Genomic DNA, 12,010 nt, shown 5'->3' on the forward strand with positions numbered 1-12,010 from the left:
CAATCTAGCCGTTCGAAAGCACACCAGTGCAAGTAGATAAATAGGTACTGCTGCAGCAGGGAAGGTAAACAGTGTTTCCATGCGCTCTGGCTTCCATCTTGGTGTTCTGTTGCACCAGAAGCAGTTTAGTCTTGCTGGCCATATGACCCAGAAAGCTGTCTGTGGACAAACGCCGGCTCCCTCGGCACGAAAGCGAGATGAGCACCACAACCCCATAGTCACCTTTTACTGGACTAACCGTCCAGGCATCCTTTACCTTTACCTTGTTATAGTTGCCTAGTAGGAAAATCATACATTCTCCCAGATAAATGCAACCTCATTCTTTATGCCTGATTAGCATCTTGAAGGTAGTTGTCACAATGAGAAGTGCTCTCCAATGCCTGGTTTATTAGATTTCTTGTGTTCCTTTACAGAGCTAAAAATGAAATTGTGAACTCCAGTGGTGCTTATAAATAATTTGGACAGAGCTAAAACTGAGCATGAAAAATGGTACTCTCATATTCTCTAAGTGATAGGAGGGAGATGAGTAGCTGTAACATTTCACTTCGGTAGACACATACCATGCATTTGTGGAATTGCAGTACTTTACATTGTTCAGAGAAACATAAAAGGAAAGCTAAAATAACAGATATATTCTTCCTAATAACACTTAAGCTGTCAAGTATCTTATTAACTACTTTCTTTTGGTTTTTGACAAACACCACTGTGTCGATCACCTTCCGGGAGGGTGGTCCTGTTAATTCAGATTCAGCAAGAACAACAGCCATTCTGTTGCAGAATGGCAGTCTTGGCAATTTGCCATTTCTGAATGGCAGTGCCAGTGGCAAGTTGCCATTCTCCAACAGAGGAATTTCACAGGGAAACTCTAGTGTGTAGTGGGTAAATAATAACTAATGACAAGAGTTATCAGTCTATATAAAAAAAAATTCCACTACAGTACAGATGTGAATTTATTAGTAATGCTAAGATGATTGTGTTGGAACCAATTGCTGCTGTTATTAATGGCCACTATACTTGTTTTGCATATATTTAAACTCTTAATTGAATCGTTACAAGCTACTTCTTGCATTTCATTGCCAGTTAACTCCACCTTTTGCAGGCTTTTTCTCCCTTCATGCCAACAAGCTTCTGATGAATTGGATTCTAGTCCAGGAAAACTTGTTCTATGATAAATTTGTTAGCCTTTAAAGTACCATAAAACTCTTTGTTGTTTCTGTGTTGATCGTATACTTTAATAGGCTTTCTCTTCACTGTTTATGTGTTGAACTGCAATTAGTATTGATGCTGTGTAATTGGAATAACCACAGATTCACCCTCTCCATCAATTGTTGTTCAGTTGCTTTTTACACATATTTTTTTTCTGGTGCCCCTAATACAACTAGAGCAATTCATATATGGAAGGAAGCTTCTTGGTAGCATCTAAAACACAGCTGCTTAGCAGTGGCTACATTTCTTAATCCTGCGATAGCTTGAGGTTAGGGGTTCGCACAATGAATTCATAAGATAAATGAATAGTTCTGCATGTGCATAAAGTACTGACTCTTGTGCAAACAACCAGAGTAGAAGCAGTTCAATGCAGGCTGTAGATTGGGAGATTTGACTAACACCTGTCATTCCTGCCCCTCATTTACTTTAGAGATCTGAAAAATTGGGTGCCCTGTGACACTGTAGCCATTTCGCGTTACAAAGATGAGCTGGTCCCATTCCCACATTTTCTGTATGATCACAGGTCTTGCTTATTTCGTTCATGATCCTGAAGACATAGTCTTATGCAGCTTCTATGCCCTCTTTCACACCTCCATCCAAACACATATCCATGGCCAGGTCTTCAGTTGCCGTTCTGCTCCCTGCCTCCCAATTATGCATGATCAGATGGGTGATTATTTCTTCAGCCATTTTGTCATACTCATAATTGTAGTGGTTTAAATGGAAACTGGATTATTGGTCCAAAATGTATTAAATTTTTATTCTATTGTAACAGCTTGTTATAGGTGTACTATTTCTGTCTCCCATATGTTTTTACACCTTAGAAAAGCATGAAAACCTTTAACCTAGAATTCCCTATTCTTCGAATCTAATGCCCAATATGCATAGAATTTCTTGTATTTTTTGTTATTTGTATCATACGTATATTTCTTCAAAACTGCCACAGTTCTTCCCTTGAAGGAAGAAAGCTGTGGCGCAGAAAGACTTTGATTAAATTCAGAAGTGTATGATCATCTCATCCCAGTTTGTGGGGGAGTTTAATCTTGTCATTCTATTTACACTGAGAAGATAATAAGTCCCCAAAGATGGTAAATATTGCTGGTTTACAAACAAGATAAAAAGGTATTTTTGCCTGAACCGCCAAACAGAGTACATGAAAGCAGGAAACAATTGAATAGGATTTATGTTAATATTATTGGCAAACCAGAGGAAGCTGATGTTAAATCCGAGCTGAAGAACTTCATAGTGCATTCTCAAACTTCAGAAAGTTCCTGCAGTTCTAATCACTTAGATCAAAAGAAGTTTGAGATTGAATGAGTACAAAAAATAATCCTAGAGGGGATGAAGTTTGTATTGCCAGTATAAGTAGGTTAGCAAAACAACAGAAATGGTTATCATTGTTGCTATTATTTCAAACAGTGTTTTATGCTAGATGTAGTATTCATATAAAGTCTACATTAGACAAGCTGAGGAGGAACTTAATTTGTTCCATCGTCAAACTGCTCTTACCCTTCAGAAGTTTCTCCTGTCCAACAAGCTCATCAGATCTAGTCCTCCCTCTTGACTCTCATAGCATTAGAAGAGTGCTGTATTCTGGGAAAGGGTTGTGGTTCAGTTGTAGAGCTTCTGATTTGAATGTGTTAGGCCAAGGTTCAATGCCTGTCATCTCTGGATAGGTCTGAGAAAGACCTCTGCTTGAATCCTGGAGAGCTGTGCTAGTCAGTGTAGCCAAAACTGAGCTAAGTTGACCAAGGGTCTTACTCAGTATAAGACATGATATTCCCCACCAGTCTTTTCTTCTCTGGGCATAACATACCCAGTTCTTCAACTTTTCCTCACAGAACTTGTTTTCCACATCCTTGACCCATCTTCATTGCTCTCTTCTGAACCTATACCCAGTGCCTTCACCTTTCTTAAAATATGGTACCAAGAACCAGACACAGTATTTTATTTCATTTCCCCCCCCAAACCCATTTCATTTCATTTTACTTTTACTTTTAATTTGTGTAGTGCCTCTCTAAATTTCTGTGCACAAGGCAGTTTAGAGCAGCAAAATACACAACAATGAACATAACCTTATAATCTGATCTGATACAGAACATCATAATAAAACATAACTTTAAAATGGAATGACTTACATAAAATAAAGTAATATTCAACAATGTAATGGTTAAGTAATCACTAATGAAGCAAGTGGCTTTGTGTGCATGCAGAGTGCGGATTTTAATTCTGCCAGTTGTTTTACCTCCATTTCTATAGAAATAGAGAAAGGCGGCTGTGGTGATCCTGGGATTCCGTCCTACGGGAAGAGGACCGGCAATAGTTTTCTACACGGAGACACACTTACTTTTGAATGTCAAGCGGCCTTTGAACTTGTGGGAGAGAGAATGATAACGTGCCAACAGAATAACCAGTGGTCCGGCAATAAACCCAGTTGTGTTTGTAAGTTACAATTCATTTTCTTTCTTGACCTTCCATTACCTTTAGAAACAGCATGAAGCATACCATAGGTGGCACGATGGGTCAGTGTGTCTTGCTGTTAACCAAAAGGTTGGTGGTTCAAGCCCACCCAGGGATGCTGTGGGCAGGGTTCCTGCGTAGGGGGGTTGGATAAGATGACCCTCAGGACTCCTTTCAACTTTACAGTTCTCTGATTCTATCACTTAGTTCTATTTTACTATACCTGACCTCTTTCATATATATTCTAGTGCTTTCAATATAATATTTTCTTAATTAAAACATGCCTAAAGGAATTGACCATGCCCTATAGAACATGTATTTAGAGTGGACAATATTGCAAAATAGTCATAATGAACTTATTGAAGTTGCATAGAGTATTAATTAATTTAGGAATACTGTAGTTGTTTTATAACCAGCTGCAAAAGGTGAGAACTATATGCTATGATGCATTTTTATAACAAATCTTTATTCCTGTTACCTCTGGATTACAGTGCATTCAGTATGTTTCATGAGTTGTCTTCTATTCTTAGCAGTATAATAAGGTGCAATCCTAAATCAGACTTCCTTTTCTTGTTACTGAGAATTTGGCAGTCAGATAATGTTAGAGTAGAAATTTATCAAAAGAGTACTAGAAGACAATGGATTTTCATTTCATGCTATTTTGAGAAGGAAATAGAATAGCTGATTTATACTTTATAAGCAAACAAACAAACAAAGTTTTGCTACCTTTGAGTTTTCTCCTTTGCTATTCTCTTTAAAAGATACAGAGTGCTTTGCTGACCAGCATCCTTCTATCACATTTGCTCACAGTTTATTAACAGGGAGCAAATGCCCTCAGCAGTACATTAATTAAAATGGGTGATGTTAAATGTTAGTTGTACTCAGAGTAGTCCCACTGAAATAAATCAACTTAAATAACCTGTCCATTAATTTGAAAGTGTCTATTCTGAGTAAGATTTCGTTGATTTCACCTAAAAAAATTCATTGAAGATTTTATTAAATATATCACATAACCAAGGAATCTATAAACAGTCATGCAAGGCAAACATTACTAAGTAGAACACTGCTATTTTCCTTAGTAATGTCTACCTTACAAATCTGTTTGGTACAAGGATCTTAGCCAATATATCACTACGTTAACTTGTGTGGAACTAGGAGTGGTCAGCAGTCGCCTGACCCTCCATCTGCTGCGTATCTGCTGCTTACCAGGAGGAAAAGGATTGAGATGGTGGTGAGGCCAGCACAGTGCATATGCACCTGCGGACATATCTGATTTACTTTGTCAGTCTGTTTGCACTGTGCTGACCTCACTGCTGCCTCACCCTCCCTTTCTACCTCCTGGTGAGCAGCAGCAAGATGTCAGTTTTCTCAGCAGTAGCTGCCACCACATTTTCTTCTTCTTTGCTTCTTCTAAGAGTGAAATACAAATGGAACACAGGGAGTTTTTCAAGCAGCTTGTAGTGACCATATCCATTCCTTACTGCTAGTCCTTGAATTAATCTCTGTTAGAAAGAGGTCCTTGAAAAAAGCTTACCACTGAAGATAAATAAGTTCTATCACTGTGTTTGTCATGTGGAAGGTATTTAACAAACAAAATGACACACACACACACACACACATATATATATATACACACATACATACATACACACACACACACACATATACACACATATATATATATACACACGCATACACACACACACTATATATATAGTGTGTGTGTGTGTGTGTGTGTGTGTGTGTATATATATATATATATATATCACTATATATATATGTGTGTGTATATATATATGTGTGTGTGTGTGTGTGTGTATGCGTGTATATATATGTGTGTGTGTGTGTGTGTGTGTGTATATAGTACAAAAATTTTATATTGCTGTTTGGACCTAATAAGGTGCCCTCTCCTCCCAGTTTTGTTTTGTTTAAAAAAAAAAGACCCCCCCAAATGAAAATGTGGCAGCAAAGTCACAACTGCAGGCTTTGTTTTTTAGGTGGGACTTTTCCCCACAACAATGGAAAACATTTCATTTTTCCAGGAGGTATAGCCTAGACATGATGCCTTTTAGAGTTTGTATTTTTAACACACGCATCCTTCAAAGTGTTTCATTTTCTCTTTTTTAATAGTCTCATGTTTCTTCAACTTCACAACACCTTCAGGAATTATACTTTCACCAAACTACCCTGAGGAGTATGGAAACAACATGAATTGTGTATGGTTGATAATTTCAGAACCAGGAAGCAGAATACATCTTATTTTCAATGACTTTGATGTAGAGCCTCAGTTTGATTACCTGACAGTGAAGGATGATGGGATTTCTGACTTACCAGCGCTCGGTACTTTTTCTGGCAATGATGTGCCTTCCCAGATAGCTAGCAATGGGCACATAGTACGTCTTGAATTTCAGTCAGATCATTCCACTACAGGAAGAGGATTCAATATATCGTACACGAGTAAGTGTGCATTCTCTGAGTTGTATACTAAACACAATGGGCATTATGCGGCTAAGAATAAGCACTTTTAAGAGCTAGGCTTCAGAGAGCTGAAGTACATGCTTAACAAACCCAACAAAATAATTAGGGCTTTAAAAGCACTTGACTTTGACTGCACAATGTCTTTCAGAAATATCATTAAGCATTTGTTAGTTTAAATCAGGATAGGGAAACTGTGGACTTCCAGATGTTGATGGTCAGATAGCTCAGGTGGTAGAGCGTGAGACTCTTAATCTCCGAGTTGTGGGTTCAAGCCCCACGTTGGGCAAAAGAGTCCTGCGTTGCAAGAGGTTGGACAAGATGACCCTTCCATCTCTACAATTTTATGATTCCATTAGCCCCAGCCAGCACTGCTAGTAATCAGAGATGGTTGGAGTCAACAGCAGCTATCTGTTTTATCTAGTCTGAGTCTTGTGTCCAGGCAGATGTTTTCAGAAAATTCAGAAGAACTGTGTGTAGGTTACTGCTTTTTTGCTGTTCACCCTCTAGCAGCTTGTATGCAGATGTATAATCCCTTTGAACATAAAGGTGTCCAAAGCTATCATTACTAATCACTGCATGTTAATTTTGGGGTTGTAATTATTATTATTTTTGTAATGTGCACATGAAAAAGAAATTAAATTAAAAATTAAAATGCATGATGGAATTAAGCATTTCCCCACATGCATACTCTCTAGCTGAGCTGGGATATTTAGAAACAAAGTTAATACTGATCTCAGTAGTTCTGTTTGGCTCAGAAACATATGTCACCACTGAAAAAATCAAAATGCTCATACATTTTGAACATGGTTGACTGCAGGTAGTCAGATAATCACTAAAGAATCATGTAAGCCCAAAGATAGGTCAGTTAAGGAGACTAGTTGTCTTGTTTTGAATCATGCATCCAAATATACTTAAAACCAATTAATTAATTGGCTTCACTTTTTCTTTCCTTTGGTGCTCAGCATTTGGTCAGAATGAGTGTCATGATCCAGGAATCCCCATAAACGGAAAGCGCTTTGGAGACAGATTCCTTCTAGGAAGTTCTGTTTCTTTTCATTGTGACGATGGCTTTGTGAAAACCCAGGGCTCAGAGACCATAACTTGTGTTATGCAGGATGGAAATGTTGTGTGGAGTTCAACTGTTCCGAGATGTGAAGGTAAGGATTTGACCGTGCTCTAGAATGCACATACTGATTTTCTTTAGATATTATGTATACTGTTTATATTAAGGCAATAAAGACAGCAATAAAATAAAAAATCAAAGACTCAGTATAAAACTCAGAGAGAGAAAGAGAGAGAGAAATGACAGGCATCCACCAAGAGGGGGACACAATATCTTAACTCTAGAATTGTTTCGGATCTTAGTATTTGAGCAAGAAAACCATAATATTAAATGTAAGCAATTGGTATGTTATTTGTTGTTTGCTGCATGGTGATCAGTAGTTGATGGAAATCCCTGGAATATCTAGACTTATCTGCTTGGCATAGAAATGTTTGGGCCATTGTACTTGGAAAAAACTGAGCACAACATTGACTTCCCACAAGAAGAACCACAGCCCTCTTTTGTCATCCATAGGAGCATCAATGACAATATGTGGAGTTAGAGAATATTAATTAATTAATTAATTAATATTCTCTAATTACTGTTGATGTGTGTGTGCATGCATACACAAATGTTAAAGGCAGCAATGCTTTAGTTTTCTATAGACTCTCACAAATTGTATCTAGAGATAAAAGTGGGTTAGGCTGCAATCATAATGATGCTTGTCTTGTTGAATACAGTTCTGAGTAAGCATGCATAGGATCGCTGTTTTAATAAATGACTTGATATACAGCAGGGACAACAAAAATGGTGCCCTCCAGATGTTGGACATGCACCAGTCCCAGCCAGCATGCGCAGTTGTCAGGAATGGTGGGACTTGGCGTCCAACAACATCTGAAGGGCTCAACATTGGCTAACCTTGACATGCAGCTAAGATGTAGGTTCATGTCCAGAGGATTCTGTGATTATTTGGCTGATTTAAGTCATGAAATCAAAAGCAACACTGGGAAATTTTGCCTTTCGCCTCCCAACTATACAACCTCTCCTCTTCTGCTAGTTGGCATGCTGAATATGGGTGGCAATTAACAAATAGATTGAGTGGCCTAACATCTGCTTTTGAATATTCTCCGTGTTAATAAATCTAACTTTAACAGATTTCATCTAGTGTGAACTGTAATAGGATTTGGGTGCTCTTTTACTTACACCAGCTGGTGTATCTGCCTACGAGCTTACATGCAGTGCATTTAACATGAAATAGGAATATTTATGAAGGAATGGCCTACTTCAGTGAGAGAAATAGCAATGCCACCCGGCCTGTTAAAAAATGATCACTCAAAAAGACTGGTTTAGAAGCCACAGGATTTACATAAAATGCATTTTGCGCTGGATTATATAAATTTCATTGTATGATTTCATAATTTCTTTGTTATATGTTAAATTTTTATCCCTCCTTTCCACAAAACCAAAATTTTCATATGAGTGGCTTAGGTTAGGCTGGAAGATTGATTGGCTTAAGGTCGCCCAGTAGATTTCATGCCTGAGTAGGGATTTGAGCGTAAATATTCCTGGTATAAGTCTAACATTCATTATACCACACTTGCACACACTCAGCTGCTATGCAGACAACTAAGGTCACATCCGCTTGGCTACCTCACATGGCTACCTCAAAGAATCCTGTGAACCTGTAGTTTGTTAAGGCTGCTGGGAATAGAAGCTCTTTGAGGAGTAAACTATCTTCCCAGGATTCTTTGGGGGAAAGCCATGTGCTTTAAATATAAGGTGTGCTTATGACCTAATTGTTTTAAGACTCTGTGCTGGTATCCCAGCCAATATTGTATTGGTGCTGCTAGGCCAACAGCTGCCATTTATACTAGATGTGCAATAATAGAACATTTTGCGGTTCGAATCCCTGCGGCGGGGTGAGCTCCCCTCGTTCGGTCCCAGCTCCTGCCCACCTAGCAGTTCGAAAGCACCCTTAAAAGTGCAAGTAGATAAATAGATACCGCTTTATAGCGGGAAGGTAAACGGCGTTTCCGTGTGCTGCGCTGGTGCTGGCTCACCAGAGCAGCTTCGTCACGCTGGCCACGTGACCCGGAAGTGTCTTCGGACGGCGCCGGCTCCCGGCCTCTAGAGTGAGATGAGCGCACAACCCTAGAGTCTGTCAAAACTGGCCCGTACGGGCAGGCGTACCTTTACCTTTACCCTTTATGGTACAGAGAGGGCGGGGGAGAGACAGGGCTTGCCAGGGCACAACAAATTTATAGCACCAGGCAGCTTAGCCAATATATGGAGCAGGTGAATCGGTGCAACCACAAGCAGGAATATGGAGTGGTTAAGTGAAAGTACAGAGCGTCAGAATTAACACTTAAGAGTGCCTTGTGTGTTCAACACTGGGGGATATTCTGCACTTTCTGGTTGTGATAAGGCATGCTGGAAGTTGCAGTTGAGCAATTTGATGCAATGTGATTTATAGCATTTCTCAGTTGGGATTTCCAATTTGATTGTATCTTTCTGTTTCTCTTCCAGCGCCTTGCGGTGGCCACCTGACAGCATCTAGTGGTGTTATCTTGCCACCAGGATGGCCAGGTTACTACAAAGACTCGTTAAACTGTGAATGGGTAATCGAGGCAAAGCAAGGGCACTCTATAAAGATCACATTTGATAAGTGAGTATCTGAAAAACAGATCCGCAGCTGATTGTTGCAATTGTTTGAAATGGTAACAGTGTAGATGCTGTTGAATTACAACACACATCATGCCTGACCTTTGGCCAGGCTGGCTGGGGCTGATGGGAATTAGAGTCCAACAACCTTGCCCAGCTGTCTCTTACTACCATTCCACCATGTTGCATCCAAAAGAAAGATGAGACAAGGCCTGGGACCAATTACTATGTGATTCCTGCACTCCCAGAATTAGCAGCCACTCCATCTGGCTGCAGCAGAAATGAAATCATAAGGCCTGGTTGGGCTGACTGCAGTTTGGTTCCACGCTCTCCTTCAGTGGCCACTCAGTTTGGTCGCCTTAACAGTTGTCTAACATTGCGTAATGATTGGTACCATACCTGACCTTGCCTTATCTTTCTCACTTCCCTTTCTATCCCTTTTTCCTTTTTTAGGTCTATCAGATTATATGTAATTAATTTAAAATTCTAAACTGCCTTGTGTGTAGTCATAGAAAGGTGGTATAAAAATGCCTCATAAACATCTAGACGACCACAGCTTCCCCATCGCTCTTTTAAGGCGTTGTTGCTGCATTTTCTTGTAAACTAGGGGTAGCCAACATCTACCTGTAGAAAATCAGACTGCAACCCTGTATCGGGAAAATTTGTTTTACAAAAAAAGTTTTTTTAAAAAAGTGCTGTAAGCTGCCCAGAGTGGCTAGGGAAACCCAGCCAGATGGGTGGGGTATAAATAGTAACATTATTATTATTATTATTATTATTATTATTATTATTATTATTACTACTACTCTTGTATAATTCAGGTGAGCAATATATTTATTGCAATATTCAAACCAGATTAAGGGACATTGAAAAACAAAATGCCGAGTAAGCTGTAAATATAATTTGCTCCCCCAAATTCTATGGTTTAAATACAACAGATAACAGGGTCACTTATATCTCAAAATTAATAATTCCAGTTGAAACGCAGGGCCTTTATGTTAGCCTAATTGAACTTTCCCCCCTCAGCTTTTGTTTTTAAAAATTCCCAGAAATGATAGACATTGTGGGTGTTTTTTGAATGTGCCGGACAGTGTAGAACATACTCTTTTCTACTGTCCAACCAGCTACACAAACGTGCGATCCCCTTTTTTCAGTGGTCTAACATCACGGCACAATGAAAATATCAGACTCTATCTGACATTAACCTGGGCGTAACTGCAAGGGTGGCTGAGTTTTTGTCTTAGATTGGTGAACTTATTGTTTCTAGAGATATAAGAGGATTGATGAACAGTCTGGGTTTGAGTTAATGCCTGAACTTAGCAGCAGTCTATATGGTATCTACAGTCATTATGTAGATGCTTCTGTAACTATTCAGCATTTAGTTATGGGCATTAGCGTTTTGATTTCCCCTCTTAAAAAAATATTGTTTTTGATAACTACATGAATAATACATTTCATCTGTTTTGTGTGGCGGGGGTCATGGGACAGCCCTGTAGCATCCCTTCTCCATTCAAACAGAATGGTGTAGAATCATTTGCAGGGATTCATTTTTGGTAAAGAAAAGAAATGTGATGGAAAAGCTTTTCCCATTTCTTTCAAAAAACAAGGGGAACTTATTTTGGTCGCCTTGCTTATAAACATAGCACCCCCCCCCCGAAAAGCTTTATTATTTTTGTCTAACCCTTGAGAGTTATCTTTGGGAAAACATTGGGATACAATGATAGCCTCAGGGGCTACATTTCCATTCTGGCACTGAAAGCAACAGAGATTTCTGTGACACCAACTTCAGCCTTGCATTAATGTGGACAGTAATTCTCTATAATTGCTAAAAGAAGCTATCATATAGGGGAGCTGTGTATTCCTAAATATCAGATGCAGGGAACACACTTCAGGGAATTTCCTGCTGAGTAGCATCCGACTAGCTGCTGTTTAATTATGAATGTTGGTTTAGATAAACCTTGGTCTAATCCAACATTAGTTTTGTGTAACTATCCACCACACAGAGTTCTGTACAACTAACAGAATAACCTGGATCAATTTCATGTTGCTGGGTAATTATATATTTTGAATGCTTTTAACAACCACCTTATTCTTAAGAACACAGTTGTAATAAGCCTTCATTCTTCAAAAGGTGGTGAAAGAGATGCCTTGGGTAATTGATTT

The 12,010-nt window shown here is 39.0% G+C and overlaps 1 protein-coding gene across 5 annotated transcripts in view; it reads left to right on the forward strand.

The window, feature by feature from the left end:
* CSMD1 (CUB and Sushi multiple domains 1) overlaps positions 1-12,010 on the forward strand; it is a 937,839-nt gene that overhangs the window by 697,654 nt on the left and 228,175 nt on the right. For all 5 annotated transcript variants that reach the window (XM_083606880.1, XM_083606881.1, XM_083606882.1 and 2 more), the window contains 4 exons: positions 3,466-3,648; positions 5,797-6,123; positions 7,107-7,301; positions 9,713-9,851. In XM_083606880.1, the coding sequence (XP_083463006.1) occupies positions 3,466-3,648; positions 5,797-6,123; positions 7,107-7,301; positions 9,713-9,851 (844 nt within the window). The remainder of the gene's footprint in view (positions 1-3,465; positions 3,649-5,796; positions 6,124-7,106; positions 7,302-9,712; positions 9,852-12,010) is intronic.

This window comes from Podarcis filfolensis, assembly GCF_964270895.1.
Source record: "Podarcis filfolensis genome assembly, chromosome: 3".
In the NCBI taxonomy this organism is placed as follows: domain Eukaryota; kingdom Metazoa; phylum Chordata; class Lepidosauria; order Squamata; family Lacertidae; genus Podarcis; species Podarcis filfolensis.